This window comes from Rhinopithecus bieti, unplaced genomic scaffold (assembly GCF_001698545.2).
Source record: "Rhinopithecus bieti isolate Rb0 unplaced genomic scaffold, ASM169854v2 scaffold_5025, whole genome shotgun sequence".
Taxonomy (NCBI): domain Eukaryota; kingdom Metazoa; phylum Chordata; class Mammalia; order Primates; family Cercopithecidae; genus Rhinopithecus; species Rhinopithecus bieti.
The window spans coordinates 6,177-26,278 of NW_016804637.1; the positions used below are offsets into that span (position 1 = coordinate 6,177).

At 46.8% G+C, this 20,102-nt stretch overlaps 1 protein-coding gene across 1 annotated transcript in view; it reads right to left on the minus strand.

Moving 5' to 3' along the window:
* Nucleotides 1–20,102, minus strand: part of LOC108527902 (zinc finger protein 669-like) — a 29,025-nt gene that overhangs the window by 6,149 nt on the left and 2,774 nt on the right. Inside the window, exon 2 of the mRNA XM_017869417.1 lies at nucleotides 13,662–13,895. Coding sequence (XP_017724906.1) covers nucleotides 13,662–13,895 — 234 coding nt within the window. The remainder of the gene's footprint in view (nucleotides 1–13,661; nucleotides 13,896–20,102) is intronic.

Consider the following 20,102-nt stretch of genomic DNA (forward strand, 5'->3'; position numbering starts at 1 on the left):
AAAAAAAAAAAAAAAAAATTGGCAGTAATTGCTTGAAATGTCATAAACTAAACAAAAACCCTGAAGCTACCTGGGCCAACAGATTATGGCTGAGACATATGATAGACCATCTAAAGCCTGGGAAGAAAAGTCGAGGAGAAAAATTTCTTTCAGAAATCAGGATACTCAAAAAACCCAGGTATGCTGGGGAATTGAGAATGCTCCCTTCATGCCCAGGAAAGAACGCATTTCCAGAAAAGACCTTTTCTGGGTTCAAAAGAATTCAAAAGAATTGAATTCAAAAATAATACAAAAGAATTCAAAAGAATTGCTTGAACCCGGGAGGCGGAGGCTGAGATTGTGCCACTGCACTCCAGCCTGGGCAACAGAACGAGATTCCGTCTCAAAAAAAAAAAAAAAAAAGAAAGAAAAAAATTCAAATCCCACTTTTCAACAAAAACAAAATCACAAAGAAGACAGAAAAATATGGTTCATCAATGGGAAAAAATTGAGATAAACCATCTCTGAGAATCCCGTTATTGAATTCACTAGACAAAGACTTTAAGCAACTGCCTTAACTATGCTCAAAGTAGTAAAGACAACCATGGAGAAAGAAATAAAGAAAACTAGGAAAAGGATGCATACAATAATATCAACAAAAAATTACAGGTACAGTGGCTCATGCCTGCAGTTCCAGCAGTTTGGGAGACCAAGGTGGGTGGATCACAAGGTCAGGAGTTCAAGGCCAGTCTGGCTAACATGGTGAAACCCCGTCTCTACTAAAAATACAAAAAAATTAGCCAGGCATGGTGGTAGGCGCCTGTAATCCCAGCTACTTGGGAGGCTGAGGCAGGAGGACTGCTTGAACCCAGGAGGCGGAGGTTGCAGTGAGCTGAGATCATACCATTGCACTCCAGCTCTGGGTGACAGGACAAGACTCAGTCTTGGGGGGAGAAAAAAAATATATATATATACATATATATATACACACACACACACATATATATACACACACACATAAATTATTTTTTAAAAGGCTACACTGAAAGTATGGATCTGGAAGATGCAAAGCACAACTAAAATGAAAATTTCCCTATAGGTGTTCAACGGCAAATTCAAGCAAGCAAAATAAGAATCAGCTAACTTGAAGATAAAATTAACCACCTTGAAGAAAGAAAAAATAAATTTGAGAGAATGGGAAAAATTGTTGGAGTTTGGTTGCACAAGGTGAGAACAGTTAACACTACTAAGCTGTACACAAAAATGCTTAAGATGGTAGATTTTTAATTATTTTTATAACCACAATTAATAATAACAAATCGTTGGATATGGTGGCTCATGTCTATAATCCCAGCATTTTGGGAGGCTGAGGTGGGCAGACAGCTTGAGCTCAAGAGTTCAAGACCAGCCTGGACAACATGGCAAAACCCTGTCTCTACAAAAAATACAAATATGAGCTGAGCATGGTGGCATGCCCTCTAGACTCAGCTACTCAGAAGGCTGAGGCAGGAGGATGGCTTGAACTCAGGAGGCGGAGACTGCAGTGCGCCGAGATGGCACCACTGCACTCCAGCCTGGGCAGCGAAGCAAGACCCTGTCTCAAAAAAAAAAAAAAAAAAAAAAAGCTGTTGTAACAAACCAGCAAAAAACACATTGATTAGAAAATGGGCAAAATTGGCTGGGCATGCTGGAACACACCTGTAATCCCAGCTACTCAGGAGCCTGAGGCAGAAGGATCTCAAGCCCAGGAGTTCAAATCCAGCCTGAGCATCACAGCTCTTATAAAAAAAAAAAAAAGTGAAAATATAAATAAATAATGAATGGGCAAAGAACTTGAATGGACATTTATCCAGGATATACACAAATGGCCAATAAGCACATACAAAGATGCTTAACACCACAGATCATTAGGGACACACATTTTACACAATGTAATTTCAAATAGTTACTCACCACTTGAATAGCTTTTGTCTCATGTAAAATATACACTGACAGAAAATCTTTAAAATGGCTATTTATTATTCTATGGAAAATTATAAACAACTAAAATATTACAACTGCTTCAAATCTAGCATAGGGGAGACATAACTGAAGATCATGTCAATTGGAGAGGGGAAGTTGACATTTGGGATTGTGGCAAGGGAAACCAGAAACTTAGGAACTTATTTTGAGCCTGATATGGTTTGGCTGTGTCCCCACCCAAATCTCATCTTAAATTGTAGTTCCCATAATCCCCACATGTTGTGGAAGGGACCCAGTAAGAGGTAATTTAATCATGGGGGCAGTTACCTCCATGCTGTTCTCATGATAGTGAGTTCTCACAAGATCTGATGGTTTCATAAGTGGCTTTTCCCCCTCTTCGCTCTGCACTTCTCCTTGCTACCACCATGTGAAGGACACGTTTGCTTTCCCTTCCATCATGATTAAGTTTTCTGAGGCCTTCCCAGCCATGCTAAACTGTACGTCAATTAAACCTTTTTCCTTTATAAATTATCCAGCCTTAGGTATGTATTTATTTGCAGTGTGAAAATGGACTAATACAGTAAATTGGTACTGGGTAGTGGGGTACGCTCCCATAAAGATACCTGAAAATGTGGAAGCAACTTTGGAACTGGGGAACAGGCAGGGAGGGGTTGGAACAGTTTAGAGGGCTCAGAAGAAGACAGGAAAATGTGGGAAAGTTTGGAATGTCCTAGAGACTTGGAGGGCTCAAGAGACAGGAAGATGTGGGAAAGTCTCAACTTCCTAAAGACTTCTTGAATAGCTCTGACCAAAATGCTGACAGTGATATGGACAATAAAGTCCAGGCTGAGGTGGTCTCAGATGGAGATGAGAAACTTGTCGGCAACTGGAAGCAAAGGTGACTCTTGTTATGTTTTAGCAGAGGCTGGCGGCATTTTGCCCCTGCCCTAGAGATCTGTGGAACTCTGAACTTGTGAGAGATGACTTACAGTACCTGGAGGAAGAAACTGCTAAGCGGCAAAGCATTCAAGAGGTGACAGAACATTAAAGTTTGGAAAAATTGCAGCCTGACAATGGAACAGAAAAGAAAAACCCAGCCGGGCGTGGTGGCTCATGCCTGTAATCCAGCACTTTGGGAGGCCTAGGCAGGCGGATCACCTGAGATCCGGAGTTTGGGAGCAGCCTGACCAACATGGAGAAACCTCTTCTCTACTAAATATACAGAATTAGCTGGCTGTGGTGGCACATGCCTGTAATCCCAGCTACTCGGGAGGCTGAGGCAGGAGAATCGCTTGATCCCAGGAGGTGGAGGCTGTAGCGAGCCAAGATCGCGCCATTGCACTCCAGCCTGGGCAACAAGAGCAAAACTCTGTTTCAAAAAAAAAAAAACAAAGAAAAGAAAAACCCATTTTCTGGGGAGAAATTCAAGCCAGCTACAGAAATTTGCATAAGCAATGAAGAGCCAAATGTTAATTGCCAAGACAATGGAGAAAATGTCTCCAGGACACATCAGAGACCTTCATGGCAGCCCCTCCCTTCACAGGCCCAGAATCCTAAGAGGAAAAAATGGTTGGTTTCCTGGGCCTGGTTCAGGGTCCCTTGCTATATGCACCATAGGCACTTGGTGCCCTGTGCCCAGCCACTCCAGTCATTGCTAAAAGGAGGCAAAGTACAATTCAGGTCATGGCTTCAGAGGGTGCAAGCCCCAAGCCTCTGCAGCTTCCATGTGGTGTTGGTCCTGTGGGTGCACAGAAGGCAAGAACTGAGGTTTGGGAACCTCTGCCTAGATCTCAGAGGATGTGTAGAAATGCCTGGATGTCCAGGCAGAGCTGTGCTGCAGGGGCAGAGCCCTCATGGAGAACCTCTGCTAGGGCAGTGCAGAAGAGAAATATGGGAGTTGGAGCCCGGGACACAGAGTCCCCACTGTGGCACTGCCTAGTAGAGCTGTGAGGAGAGGGCCACCATCCGTCCTCCAGACCCCAGAATGGTCGATCCATTGAGAGCTTGCACCGTGCACCTGGAAAAGTCACAGACACTCAATGCCAGCCGTGAAAGCAGCAAGGAGTGGGGGGTTGTACTTTGCAAAGCCACAGGGGCAGAGGTGCCCAAGGTTGAAGGAGCCCACCTCTTGCATCAGCGTGACCTGGATGTGAGACATGGAGTCAAAGGATATTATTTCAAAGCTTTAAGATTTAATTACTGCCCTACTGGATTTTAGACTTGCATAGGGCCTCTACCCCTTTATTTTGGCCAATTTCTCCCATTTGGAATGGGTGTATTTACCCAATGCCTGTACCCTGACTGTATCTAGGAAGTAACTAACTTGTTTTTGATTTTACAGGCTCATAGGCAGAAGGGACTTGCCTTGTCTCAGATGAGTTTGGACTTGTACTTTTGAGCTAATGGTTGCAATGATTTAAGACTTTGGGGGACCGTTGGGAGGGCATGATTGTTTTGTAATGTGAGGACGAGATTTGGGAGGGGCTGGGGGTGGAATGATATGATTTGGCTGTGTCCCCACCCAAATGTCCTCTTATAGTTCCCCTAATCCCTGCGTGTCATGGGAGGGAGCAAGTGGGAGATAATTTAATCATTGGGGTGGTTACCTCCATGTTGTTCTCGTAACAGTGAGTTCTCATGAGATCTGGTTTTATAATAGGCTTCCCCAACCTTTACTCTGCACTTCTCCTTGCTGCTGCCATGTGAAGAAGGACATATTTGCTTCCCCTTCCACCATAATTTTAAGTTTCCTGAGGCCTCCCCAGCCATACTGACCTGTCAATGAAACCTCTTTCCTTTATAAATTAGCCACTCTTGGGTATGTCTTTATTAGCAGCATGAAAACAGACTAATACAGAGCCCTGGGAAAAACTAGGCTGAAGAGGCCAGATGCAGTGGCTCACGAGGTCAGGAGTTCAAGACCACCCTGGCCAAGATGGTGAAACCTTGTCTCTACTAAAAATACAAAAAAATCAGCCAGGCGTGGTGGTGGGTGCCTGTAATCCCAGCTATTTGGGAGGCTGAGGCAGAGAACTGCTTGAACCTGGGAGGTGGAGGTTGCAGAGAGCCGTGATCGCACCACTGCACTCCAGCCTGGGCGACAGAGCAAGATTCCATCTCAAAAAAAACAAGAAAAGAAAAACTAGGCTGAAGAGGTCTCAAGTACTCCTTCCTTCACCAAACTTGAGTCAAGCTCCTCAGAGCCCTCTTTTTGACTAGGCCTTGGCACTGGCCTGCAGAAGTCGGTTTCAGCAAGAATCCATCTAAAGTAGTTTATAGAGACTCCTCCTACCTTAATATCCAATCAAGTTCTTTTTCCACCACCTATGAGACCCAACCAGGTTCCATTCTCTCCCTCACCTTGTCCATTGGCTATAAATCCAGTAATATTCTTGCTGCATTCAAGGTTGAGTTCAATCTCCCTCCCCTATTACAGCTGTCATGACTCACTGCAATTGTGCTGAATAAACTCTTCCTTGACATTCCTAACAAGTTTCCAGTGCAATCTCTCTTTAACAGGGAACAAGGCTGTAAACTTGAGACCCTGCTTCATATATCTGGAATGCATAGGGGATGACAGGCTCCCTCCCACTGGGGATGAAGGAGCTGGGAACCACACATGCCATTCTGCCGGGCCCACCCAAGTCTGACTCCATGGAGGGGGAGGTTGTCCTGAGAGTACCTCCCACCCACAAACCCAAAACACCAGGCTCAGATTTCTCTCTGGATGGCCACTCCCTGTTGTCACCCCATGATCGGGGTGAGATCCAGGATTGCAGGTGCACAACTGTCCAGAGAGGTCCAGGAGGTAGACTGCCTCCTACAGTGATGGGACAGGATACCTGGGAGTCCTGGCTGCCAATTCAGCCCCCAACCTGATGGAGTGTGATGGAGGGACTGAGACTCAGGCTGCTTCTGAATACGATTCCCCACCAGATACAGGATTTGCAAGTTGTTCTTCCACTTCGTGAATTATCTGTTCAAGTTCTTGGTGTCCTTTGAAGAACAAAAATTACCAATTTTGATGAAGTCTGAACTTTAGTTAGTAACATATTGGCTCACCAATTCTGATCATCATCATATATGATATATTGATTCATCAATTGTATGATATATATGATAAATGATACCATATTTATGTACTTTGGGAGGCCAAGGTGGGAGAATCACTAAGCCCGGGAATTAGAGATCAGCCTGGACAACATAGTAAGACCCCATCTACAAAAAAAAAAAAAATTAGCCAGGTGTGGTGGTGCACACCTGTGGTCCCAGCTACTTGGGAGGCTGAGGTGGCAGGATCACTTGAGCCCTGGAGGTCTAGCCCACAGTGAGCAGTGATTGCACCACTGCACTCAAGCCTGGGTGACAGAGCAAGACTTTGTCTCTTAAAAAAAAAAGAAAAGAAAAAAAAAAAAGTAGGGGAAAACAATGACCTGTGGAGGAGAATATGGAAACGCTACATATTATCTGTTCAATTTTTCTGTCAAACTGCAACTGGTCTAAATAATAAAGTTTATTAAGTAAAATAGTGAATAAAATACCATTTCATGGAAGATTCATGGCTATGTGAAATAGATAGATGGCATACAATATAACATACAGGATGATATTACTTGCACAAAAAACAGACAAAAATAAGGCCAGGCATAGTGGCTCACACCTATAACCCCAACACTGTGGGAGGCAGAGCCGGGTGAATTGCTTGAGCCCAGGAGTTTAAGACCAGCTTGGACAGCATGGCAAAACCCCATCTCTACAAAAAAAAAAAAAAAAAAAAATACAAAAATTAGCTGGTGTGATACTGTGCACCTGTAGTCCTAGCTGGTTGGGAGGCTGAGGTGGGAGAATCGCTTCAGCCCGGAGGCGGAGGTTGCAGTGAGCCAAGAGCACCACTGCACTCCAGCCTGGGCTACAGAGTGAGACTCAAAAAAAAAAAAAAGGCTAAGCCTAGCCAAGATGTTGTACAAAATACAGATACAGTTAGGGTTGTTAACAGACTGAATGTTTGTATTCTACCACCATCCCCTGCCCAAAATTAAATTTCATTGGCTGAAATCCTAACCCCCAAACTAAATGCAGAAACCAGTATGCATGCAACAAACAGGCAAAGAAACCACAAAAAACCCTTTTTGTCATAATATTAATGGTAATAACTTACTAAAAACTCAAGAGAGGAAAAGCCAAGCAAAATTCAGCCTAATGATAAATAGATGGTAAAACTATTAAGAACCGCCTTTTAAAAATGAGGACCTGGTCACCTGGGAGTACAGAAGGGAGATGAGATCAGGACATACCAGAAATGCCCAACACCCATTTATGAACCTGGGTGGTGAGTCCATCGGTGTTTCACACACCCTACTGTCCTCTCCCCAGTGTGGAAATGCTCCCTCCTCCAGGGTCTCGCTTCTCACAGCCAACACTTACCCAGTCAGGTGAAGGTTCTGATCTGTAGTGTCTTTTTTCATATGCCATTTTTGACACCAAATGTGTGGTGTTTGCTGAACACCAACTAAATCTCCAATTCTCCAACACCAACAAAGCATTCAACAAATCAATTCTGACACTACCCAGAGTTAACAGGGACCCCATAGGTTCAGGGCCCAGACGATAACACTGCCCCACTGCAGATGCCAGTCACAAGCCCCAGGGATCACCCATACTTCTCAGCAACTGCATAGAAATCAGAAATGGCCAAACGGAAGGGAAGGATGTAAGGGAAAATGGTGGCGGAAAATTGGGTAGGTAGGTAATCCTGGAAATAGCTATGGTTAAAGAAATTCCCCCATCTTTTGTATTCTGCAGGAGTAGCTTACACAAAGAAACACTCTTCTCATTATGACTTAGATGACACTTCTTTTTTACCCATGGCAAAGCCACACACAGACTAGAAATTCCCTTTCTTTTCCTCATAATTGATTAGCTGAATAGCTTTGTCTTCAGTGATCAGTCAGAACAAAGTACCTGTTAACCAAACTTTGGTTAAGTTTCTCTCCTTCCTCCCGCCCCTGAACTTTGACCTGCTCTCAGCCTGAGCCTATATACAATCCCTCTGATGACCCTCCTAAGAACAGACTGCCTTCAAGATCTAGGTGGGACTGTGCACCCTGCATCCTGCCTTCCACCTCCCACCTTCTTTCTCATCATTTGTTCCTTCCTATGAAAGAAAATTCTTTTCTGTCTAAACTTGGAGATGCTTGCAGATTTATTTATTTTTATTTATTTATTTATTTTGAGACAGCGTCTCGCTCTGTCCATCGCCCAGGCTAGAGTGCAGTGGCGTAATCTTGGTTCACTGCAACCTCCGCCTCCCGGGTTCAAGCCATTCTCCTGCCTCAGCCTCCTGAGTAGCTGAGATTACAGGCATGCGCCAACACACCTGGCTAATTTTTGTATTTTTAATAGAGACAGGGTTTCATCATGTTGGTCAGGCTGGTCTCATACTCCTGACCTTGTGATCCGCCAGCCTTGGCCTCCCAAAGTGCTGGGATTACAGGCGTGAGCCACTGAGCCCAGGCTGAGATGCTTGCAGATTTTTTTTTTTTTTGAGACGGAGTCTCGCTCTGTCGCCCAGGCTGGAGTGCAGTGGCGCGATCTTGGCTGACTGCAAGCTCCGCCTCCTGGGTTCACGCCATTCTTCTGCCTCAGCCTCAGTCCCAGAGTAGCTGGCACTACCGGCACCGGCCGCTACACCCGGCTAATTTTTTTGTATTTTTAGTAGAGACGGGGTTTCATTGTGTTAGCCAGGATGGTCTCGGTCTCCTGACCTCGTGATCCGCCCGCCTCGTCCTCTCAAAGTGTTGGGATTACAGGGGTGAGCCACTGTGCCAGGCCACTTGCAGATTTTATACTTGGTGCCTTCTTCCCTTTCAATTCTCCTTTGGAAGAAAGTCTTCTAAAGTCCTGGTTGGTGTGGCGGTACGCCCCCCAGTCCCGCCCGCCGTAATCCTGGCACTTTGGGAGGCTAAGGTGGTAAGACTGCTTGAGGCCAGGAGTTAGAGACCAGCCTGGGCAACACAACATCCTGTCTCTATTTTTTTTTTTTTTTTTTTTTTTTTTNCCATGGAACATGGCATAAGCTTCATGGTGTTTTATGACCTAGGCTCAAAAGTCCATGAGGCCACTTCTGTCCCATTCCGTGGGACACTTGTGGCATACTCTATTGGTCAAAGCAGTCCAAGCCTGTCTTGATTTAAAGGGAAAGAAGACTGTCTTTATGTCTTAATGGCAAGAGTACCAAAGCTTGTGTAGTGATGTCTTCACTGACCTCAAGCTGCCATAGTCCAATTTTTGAGCACAAATTATTTCCATTTCTCCTTTTTGCAAAACATACTCACTCGCCACGAAGATCCTCAAGGTCTTATTCCATTCCAAGCTCAGGCCCAAGGTCCAAGATATTTTAATCTGCATCAGATCCAGGTGGGGCTCATCCCTTCTGGTTCAATTGCTCAGGTATGTCTTCTCTTGGCTTAAAGACCTATTAACCAAAAAGACAAGTTATTTGCTTTCCATATACCCAACACAAAATGGAGGGCTAGGCATGCTTTTATATGACAGCAATATCCAATTCAATTCAAAGAGAGGAAACAGGCCATACATGGCAGTCCCTGGCCTACAGCAATATTAAACCCAGCAGGACACTGGTCAATTATCTCCGTTTAGGGCCCCATATTGCACCCAGGGTAGAACCCTGTGACTGCAGGGTCTGTGTTCTAATCCTTTGTTTCACCCTCTGAGACATGCTTTCTTTCTCATAATAACCCATGTTCACAGCTGCAGTATTTTCAGCCTGCTTCCTGCTCATAAAAATTTAGAGGTCCCGATATTCATTTCAGTTGGGCTTTTCTCTGTCCCTTTTAATCTAACCTGGTAAAATTTCTAAAACTTTATAGATTTCTTATGTAACAATAATTCACTCCATTAGAAAAAGCCACACCCACACATTTATTTTGGGTATGTCCTTCTCTACCTTCACTATTTCTGATGTGTTTTTAGCACAGTATCCTTCAGATTTTTAGAATCCCTATTGTTTACCAGAGAGGGCCTGCCAGACACAGCTGTCATACATTTGCAAGGCCTCTGGCTTCCTGAAAGTATCTTCGTGGAACGGCCTTGGATCTTTGTAAAATCTGGATAAAGGCTTGTATAGTCATAGCCGTGGATTAATTTTAACCTTTGCCCCAGGCTGTTTCCAAGCTTTAAGTTCAGTTTGCTAACTGGAAAGACTGCCGTGGGCGCTTTAAAATGTCCTGCAAATTCTATTGGAAAACTACACAATGTGTTATTTTCTTCAATGCTCTTCACTGGCACTGGTCATTGACAATGAGCAGAAGCTACATAGCATTTTCAATACTCTGCCTGGAAGTCCCCTTAACTAGACTCCAAGTCTATTCAGTACATTCAGTATTTGCCACATTACCAGAGGTGACAGTTTTAGTGTCTCGCTCAAAATTTCAGAGAAAGTAAATTTGCCCTGGAACTATAATGAAGATTACTGTGAGGCCATCACCCCAGTGTCTGAGCCCCTCAGTGAACTCCAGCACTTGTTTTCTTGGCTGTTCAACCAGGTGTCACTGTCAGGCACCCTTAAAGATGGAAATTAGATAGTAGAGATTTAAGTAATCACTACATTTCTAATTAGACTGAAGATGGTTTTTAACTTTTGCTTGAATCCAGAATCATAACATATATTGGCCCTTTCGTTGGTTATCTGGTTAAGAAGGTAAATCTCAGAATGGCTGTGGAATCTATCCTGCATGTGTGTACCTTTGCACAAGCTGATTGTGGAACAGACCATGGCTCTTCGCCTTTGCTTTCCAGTTTAGCTTCTTTGTTTTCTTTGTTTTCTTTTCTTTTTTTTTTTTTTTGAGACGGAGTCTTGCTCTGTCATCCAGGCCGGAGTGCAGTGTCGCGATCTCGGCTCACTGCAAGCTCCACCTCCTAGGTTCACGCTATTCTCCTGCCTCAGCCTCCCAAGTAGCTGGGACTACAGGCGTCCGCCACCACGCCCGGCTAATGTTTTTGTATTTTTAGTAGAGACAGGATTTTACCGTGTTAGCCAGAATGGTCTCGATCTCCTGACCTCATGATCTGCCCGCCTCGGTCTCCCAAAGTGCTGGGATTACACGCATGAGCCACCACGCCCGGCCGTAAGTAGTAATTTTTAACAAAGATAAGACTAGATATTTAATGTTTTCTGAAACCCACTTCCTTCTTGCCTCTTTGGGAAACTGTCTTATATTTCAAGCTCTACAGATGAAATACATTTATAGTTACTTAAAAAAAAAAAACTAAACTAAAACTGCAATAAGTGAACAAATCTTTTGCAGGAGACAAACCCAGGAAGGCACTGTGCTAACCTGGAACAGAGGTATATCTGACTCAAGTTTCAGGTCATTCTTTTTTTTTTTGAGAAGGAGTCTCAGTGTGTCACCCAGGCTGGGGTGCAGTGACATGATCTCGGCTCACTGCAGCCTCTGCCTCCCCGGTTCAAGTGATTCTCATGCCTCAGTCTCCCCAGTAGCTGAGATTAGAAGCAGCCGCCACCACACCCAGCTAATTTTTGTATTTTTAGCAGACAGGGTTTCGCCATGTTGGCCAGGCTGGTCTCGAACTCAAGGCCTCAAGTGATCCGCCCACTGCAGCCTCCCAAAGTGCTGGGATTACAGGCGTGAGCCACTGCGCCTGGCCTAGGTCAGGTCATTCTACTACCTGGGATATCGCCCACCCCCTAACCTGCTCACTGAAGGGCTCAGTGAGCACCCTTCCAGGAGACATTGCATTGTGTCCCCCGTCTGCCGAAAGTACATTTTGCTTCTCAGGTTCTTGGATCACCTCAATGGGACGGGTTTTCCTGTCCTTGGGATAAGTTTCCTCACTTCCCTAGTCTAAAAGAATCCAGAGGGCAAGAATCCTATCTGGTTTTCCCCTCAATACCATCGTCCATTTGGCTGGACACCAATGTGTCCCACAAGGAATGGAATCTGGAATTAGGGGAAGAAAAAGCTGAGTGTCCCAGGGGTGAGCTTTGAGAGAGATGGGAGATCAGGAGACTCCTCCGACCCCAGGACACCCAGCTCCTCCACTAAGAGGCCCCAACCCATACTTCAGGCTGTCCAGTGGGAGGAGACTCAGCAGGCTGATATTCACTAGACCCTTGAAGACATCTGGCTTCTGTGGGCATCCTGTGTCAGCCCAAACAGCCCTGAAGCCCAGGACCAGGAAAGGAGGATGCTCTGAAGACACATCACAGTTTAAAGTTTCCAAAGGGGAACCCCAACCCAAGACACTGTTTTTTGTTTTTTGTTTTTTATTTTAGGGTCCAGGTCTCACTATGTTGCTCAGGCTGGTCTCAAACTCCTGGCCTCAGGTGATTCTCCCACCTTGGCCTCCCAAAGTGTTGGGATTACAGACGTGAGCCATGGCACCAGGCCAACCAAAAGACATTCTGAGAACATCCCTGTGCCTAGGAGAGAGAAAAGGAGAAGAGGCACAAAGGTTTTCTTACAGCAGGGTCTCATACATGTATTCTCTGCTTTCCTCTCCTGTGAAATGTTCAGAAACAGAAAACGAATATTTTTAAAAGGCCAATCAATTGCTCCTCGAAAAAAATAATACAAATTAATTAGTTTGAAATGTGCAATAAAGGACAAAGAATTGACCATGTCGTGACTGGAGTTAGCTTTTGGGAATATGGTGAAAGAAGTGGTATCAAGAATTATTTACAAGCCCTAAAGGAGTCAGGCTAGGGGAACAAGGTCAAGGATTTGGGACCCTGTCCCCCTGGGGAGTGTTAAAATAATTAGGAGGCAATTAGAAGGCTGTGGCTGTGGTGTCCTGGTTTCCTACCCAAGGAAACAAAAATCTAAATCAAATGAAATTCTTTTATTTGATTTTATATTTTTAAAAATTTTAGTAGTTTTTTGGTCTCAGTCTGAATATGTTCATTTAAAAAAATTTAATAGAGATGGGGTCTCGCTATATTGCGAGGGTGGTCTTCAATTCCTGGGCCCAAGCAATCCTCCTGTCTTGGCCTCCAAAAGCGCTCAGATTACAGGTGTGAGCCACCACGCTCCAGTCTCAAATGAAATTCTTATAAATTAGCAGTTTATAGGGAAATGAAATTCAGGGTTAATAAACCACAACCACCAATCCACCTCTGACTATATAAGCAGAAAATGTCCAACTGGTAGAGCAAATAAGGCGACTACATAACTGTCACCAACCAAGTACTGAGTTTGGTTCGCTTCCTCCTGCACCTTACAGCCCTTCCTTCCATCCCCTCCAAAGGATCACCAAGCGACAAACCACGACCGAGAGCTTCTCCACCGATGAACCGCTGTTTGCTCAAATAAACTCTTAATTTGTAAAGGGAGAAAGGAGGGACGGGGGGGCGGCCACAGACCGCAGCTCCTGCCACACGAACCCCACACCCGAGGCGGGATTCCCCCCATGACCCTCCCGCGGCCCCCGCACCATCTGGGGAGACGCGGGGCTGCAGGGCCGCAGGCGTCGCGCAGGGACGGGACAGGACGCCCGGGGTCCCAGCTCTTGGCCAGCCCCACCTTGCGGCCGAGGGGACCGGGAGCCCAGGTGCGCCAGGGAACTCGGGTCCCAGACCCCGGAGTCCCGCAGGGAGGCCTGGGTCCCTCCACAGCCGGTTCCGGCCGGTTCCAACCAGCCCCTCCCCCCCGGTCTGGGGACGCCTAGCCCCTCACACGCACCATTTCTCGGCTTCCAGGTGTCCCAGCGCCTTCCCTACGACTCCCGCGACCTGTACAGGTCACGGTGCGCCAGAGGCTGCGGCGGAGACACCTTGGGCCTCTCGGAGAAAGGGAGAAGCGAGCCCGGGCGGGGGCTGACGCCAGAAACAAAGGCTCCGTGGGGAGGCGCAGGCCCTGCCCTCCTCTCTCAGGCGCATCTGAATGGACAGTTGGCAGGGCCCCGCCCCAGCGCCCCTGATTGGATAGGGCTCCATGACCCGCCCCCTAAGGCCTGAGTGACGTACGAAGCCATGGAAACGTGGCTGCGCGGAGCAGTGTTGACTGGCTCTAGCCACTGCCCTTCTCAGGCCGAGTTTCCTCCCTACACCCAGCCCGAGGGATATTTGAGAGTTTGTTTGTTTTGTTGTTTTTTTCTTTTTTTTTTTTGAGACGGAGTTTTGCTCTTGTCGCCCAGGCTGTAGTGCATTGGTGCGATCTCAGCTCACTGCAATCTCTGCCTCCCGGGTTCAAGCAATTCTCGTGCCTCAGCCTCCAGAATAGCTGGATTGCAGGCACCCCGCCACCACGCCCGGCTAATTTATATATTTTTTGTATTTTTAGTAGAGATGGGGTTTCGCCATGTTACCCAGGCTGGTCTCCAACTCCTGACCTCAAGTGATACGCCCGCCTCGGCCTCCCAAAGTGCTGGGATTACAGGCCTGAGCCACCGCGCCTGGCCTTGTTTTGGTTTGTTTCCTGCCTTCCTGCCTTCCTTTCCCCGTCCCTTCCTCCCTCCCTCCCTCCCCTCCCTCCCTGTCTCCCTCCGTCCCTTCTTTTTTTTTTTTTTTCTTTCAGGTCTTGCTTCTGTCCACCCAGGCTGGACTGCCGTGGGCATGATCTCGCTCACTCCAGCCCAACCTCCCGGCTCAGCGATCCTCCCTGCCTCAGCCTTCCTAGCCACCGGGACCAAAGGCACGCCCCACCACACTCTGCTAATTTTATTTTTGTTGGTGGCGTGGTGTGTGGTGTGCCGCAGGGGTGGGTAGATGGGGTTCACTATGTTGACCAGGCTGTCTTGAATTCCTGGGCTCAAGTGATCTTCCCCCGCCCAGCCCTCCCCAAGTGCTGGGATTACAGATGTGAGCCACCGCCAGGCCAATATTTGCATTTAATGCAGAGGCTTGCTTCTAGCTTGCCGAGTAGGCCACTGTCGTCTTCCGGCACTTCCTGGGCTCCCTTCCTTCTTAACTCCTTCTGGACACAAAGCCACCAGTATGTGCGGGAACTGCACACTCACTGTGGAAATGGAGCAATTCGCCTTGCTTCAAACAGGAGGGAGCCCAGGCTAGGCCAGGGAGGACAAGAAGAGGAGGAGGGCTGAATGTTCGGGGAAAACGGGGAATTTGGGGATGAGGCCTGCCAAGGCTTCCTCCCATACCCTCCGGTCCTGAGAAAACTCTATAACGTGGAAATAAAAATAGAAGTAACTGAGGTGAGAGGAAGGATACTCTCTGAGGAAAGTGATGTAGATGGAGACCCCAAAAGTAATGTATAAGTATAAAAAGGCAGGTTAAGGCTGGGTGGCAGTGGCTCACACGCTGTAATCCAGCACTTTGGGAGGCTGAAAGGCAGATGGATCACCTGAGGTCGGGAGTTTTGAGACCAGCTCACCAACGTGGTGAAACCTGTCCTCTACTAAAAATATCAAAATTAGCCAAGCATGGTGGCCACATGCTGTAATCCTAGCTACTTGGGACGCTAAGGCAGGAGATCGCTTGAACTCGGGAAGCAGAGGTTGCAGTGAGCCAAAATGGCACATTTGCACTTCCTGTCTGGGCAACAGACGAAAACTCCATCAGAAATAAGAAAAGAAAAAAAAGGGGAGGGAGGGGGAAGGAAAGAAAGAAATCTGTCTTCTCACCTAGAAAATATTGCGCCAGCAGGGATCTAACTGAGGTAAGCTATTTTGGAACGTGGAGTCTATCAAAACCCTTGCAATTTCCAGAGGAAAAAAAATAGGTCATAAGTCGTGGGTTAGTTTCAGTCCATTTCAACTCTTAGTTTCAGTAGTAGTAACCCATTCCATGCTTTCAGCTCCATGCCATGCAGCTGAGTCCCCACAGCCACCTTTGCATGCATAGTTTCTGGGGCCCGCAGGGTGGGCAAAAAAGGAACCCTGTCCTTTCAAATATTGAGAAGCAGTGCTATGGTTCCTTATTGCTGCTGCTGATCAGAGAGGTGCGAAGAGGTGGGTGTCCATTATTGCCACAATCTTCCCTCATTGTTAGAAGGCCCCTAAACCTCCTGACTTCCAGGGGGATACAAAGAGCTGATGCCTTTTATTTTTTTTCCCTTTATCAGAAAATAATCAGGCCGGGCGCGGTGGCTCAAGCCCTGTAATTCCCAGCCACTTTGGGGAGGCCGAGACGGGCGGATCCACAGGTCCAGGAGATCGAGACCATCCTGGCTAACATGGTGAAACCCCGTCTCTACCTAAAAAAAATACAAAAACTAGCCGGGCGAGGTGGCGTGCGCCTGTAGTCCCAGCTCCCGGGAGGCTAAGGCAGGAGAATGGCCATAAATCCGGGAGGCGGAGCTTGCAGTGAGCTGACAGATCCGGCCACCTGCACTCCCAGTCTGGGCGACAGAGCGAGACTCCGCCTCAAAAAAAAAAAAAATAATAATAATAATCAAAAGCTGAAGATCCAGTTAAAATAGTTTATTCAAGGCAGGCACAGTGGCTCATACCTATAATCCCAGCACTTTGGAGGCCAAGGCTGGAGGAAGAAAGCTTGAACCAGGAGTTTCGAGACCAGCCTGGACCATGTAGTGAGAGCCTGTCTCTCAAAAAAATATATTGTTTTTTAATAAGCTGGTGCTGATGGCGTGCACCTGTAGTCCCAGCTACTCGGGAGGGCTAGACAGGAGGATCACTTGATCTCAGGAAGTGAGCAGTAACCTAATGATGGCACCACTGCACTCCAACCTGGGTGACAGAGTGAGGCCTTGTCTTAAAAAAAAAAAAAAAAGGCAGGGCGAGGTGGCTCATGCCTGTAATCCCCAGCACTTTGGGGAGACTGAGGCAGGCAGATCACAGGTCAGGAGATCCGAGACCAATCCTGGCTAACATGGTGAAAACCCGTCTCTAACTAAATACAAAAAAATTAGCTGAGCATGGCGGAATGCGCCTGTAGTCCCAGCTGCTGGGGAGGCTGAGGCAGGAGAATGGGGTGAACCTGGGAGGCGGAGCTTGCCGTGAGCCGAGATCACGCCACTGCACTCCAGCCTGGGTGACAGAGCAAGACTCCATCTAAAAAAACAAGAAAATAGGCCGGGCGCGGTGGCTCAAGCCTGTAATCCCAGCACTTTGGGAGGCCGAGACGGGCGGATCACGAGGTCAGGAGATCGAGACCATCCTGGCTAATACGGTGAAACCCCGTCTCTACTAAAAATACAAAAAAATTAGCCGGGCGTGGCGGCATGCGCCTGTAGTCCCAGCTGCTGGGGAGGCTGAGGCAGGAGAATGGGGTGAACCTGGGAGGCGGAGGTTGCAGTGAGCTGAGACCACGCCACTGCCCTCCAGCCTGGGTGACAGAGCGAGACTCCGTCTCAAAAAAAAAAAAAAAAAAAAAAAAAACAAGAAAATAGTTTATTAAAACACAAAGTACAAGGGTGGCCTTCCAGGGAGATGCTGACACCAAAGAAGAGTGATCATTGATCGCAGTGTGGGGAAAAGTGAAGATTGTCTGTATAGGCATAAACAGGTGCTGAACAGAAAAACATTTCCATACAAATGTTAATATACAGACATAAGATTTGAGGCTGGGTGCCGTGGCTCACGCCTGTAATCCCAACACTTTGGGAGACCTAGGTAGGTGGATCACCTGAGGTCAGGAGTTCGAGGCCAGCCTGGCCAACATAGTGAAACTGTCTCTACTAAAAATACAAAAAGTAGCTGGGCATAGTGACACATGCCTGTAATTCCAGCTACTCAGGAGCTGAGGCATGAGAATGGCTTGAATCCAGGAGGCAGAGGTTGCAGTGAGCCAAGATCATGCCACTGCACTCCAGCCTGGGTGACAGAGCAAGACTCCGTCTCAAAAAAAAAAAAAAAAAAAAAAACAAAAAACAGAAAGAAAAAGAAAAAAGGAAATAGAGTATGTTTATACTATAGCCAGGCATAATGGCACATGCATGTAGTCTCAACTACTCGGGAGGCTGAAAAAGGAGGATTACTTGAGCCCAGGAGTTCAAATCTAAGCTTGGGCAACATAGCAAGACTAGTTCTCAATTAATAGAATAGAATATTTCTATGCTATTGAAGTTAAATTGGTATCATTTAAACCTTTGCTGGGAACAGTGGCCCATGCCTGTAATCCCAGCACTTTGGGAGGCTGAGGCGAGAGGATCACTTGAGCTCAGGAATTCAAGAGCTCAGGCAACATAGTAAGACCTTGTCTGTACAAAAATTTTTTTAAAAAATTAGCCGGGGATGGTGGCCCATACCTATAGTCCCACATACTCGGGAAGTTGAGATAGGAGGATTGCTTGAGCCTACTGAGGCCGGGCACATTGGCTCATACCTGTAATCCCGGCACTTTGGGAGGCCGATCACCTGAGGTCAGGAGTTTGAGACCAGCCTGGCCAACATGGTGGTGAAACCCCGTCTCTACTAAAGATACAAAAATTAGCCCTCTGTGGTGGCGGGCACCTGTAATCCCAGCTACTCAGGAGGCTGAGGCAGGAGAATTGCTTGAACCCGGGAGGCAGAGGTTGCAGTGAGCTGAGACCACGCCATTATATTCCAGACTGAGCAACAAGAGCAAAACTGTCTCAAAAAAAATAAAAATAAAAATAAATAAAATAAAAAAGAAAAACAACCTTGAGACAAATATGAAAATCCAACATATCAAAATGTATGGAATGCAGAGAAAGCAGTCCTAGAAGGAAAAATGTATAGCTGTAAATACATTCATTGAAAAACAAGAAGCCTGGGCAACATGGCCAAACCCTGTCTCTACAAAAAAATATAAAAATTAGCTGGGTATGGTGGTGCACGCCTGTAGTCCCAGCTACTGTGGAGGCTGAGGTACAAGGATCGCTTGAGCCTGGGAGGTCGAGGTTGCAGTGAGCAGATGGTGCCACTGCAATCTAGCCTGGGCAACAGTGTGAGACCCTATCTCAAAAAAAAAAAAAGAAGAAAAAAAGAACTCAATAAAACATATGTATTCATGGCCCAGCATGGTGGCTTACAGCTGTAATCCCAGCACTTTGGGAGGCCAAGGCAGGAGGATCACCTGAGGTCAGGAGTTTGAGACCAGCCTGGCCAACATGGCAAAATCCCATCTCTACTAAAAATACAAAAAACAAAGCAAAACATAAACAACAACAACATCAACAAAACATATATATACCTTCCTACGGACCATGAATACTGAAATAATTGGGGGTACTGGCTGGGCGCAGTGGCTCACATCTGTTATCCCAGCATTTTGGGAAGCCAAAGCGGGCAGATCACCTGAGGTCAAGAGTTTGAGACCAGGCTGGCAAACATGGTGAAACCCCATCTCTACTAAAAATACAAAAAGTAGCCAGGCGTGGTGGCACATGCCTGTAATCCCAGCTACTCAGGAGACTGAGGCAGGGGAATCGCTTGAACCCGGGAGGCGGAGGCTACAGTGAGCCGAGATTGTGCTACTGCACTCCAGTCTGGACTCCATCTCAAAAAAATAATACATGAATAATTGAGGATGGTGAACAAAGCCTTGGGTGGAGAGAAATGGGTGCCTAGTAATAACAGGAGCAGAGAAATGAGTGTCCATTGGTGTTGTTGACTGTGAGGTGGGTCATTGTGGAGTTCACAGCTGAGGGAGATCTGTGTAGGGCTCCTTCCTGCCCTGGCTATGGCTTACTCCAGCCGGCGCCCCCATCCTCCTGTGCTCTCCCACAGCCTTGCCGCAGGAGGGGCACAGGAACTTCTTAGCCTGCTACTCCCAAGCAGTTCCGCGGTACCCAGGATAGAGGGACCAGGAGCTGGAGTGGATAACAGGCAGGCAGACACGGGATCAGTGGGCACCGGCTTGGATGAAAAGGAGGCCAGGGGTTAGGTGGGGCTTGGGTGGGGTTTCCTGCTTGCCTTGCAACTGGCTCAGCAATGGCTGAGGCAAGGAAGTCACTATTTGCTTTCACTTGATGGTGGAGACAGATGGATGTTTTTACCCTGGGGGCTAGAGCTGGTGGATATCGGAGAGGATGTGGGGAGGGGTTGGGGGAGCATGAAGGGGTCTATAGGGTAACAGGGGAATGTTTGATCATGAGGATCAAACATTCAAATTATCAAACGTTCAAATGATTGAGGAAAGAGATGGGAGGTAGGTAATATAAAGACCAACTCCTTGGCATGACAGACCCCACCTCACCTCTCCCCATTTGGGATTTTTTTTTTTTTTTTTTTTTTTTTTT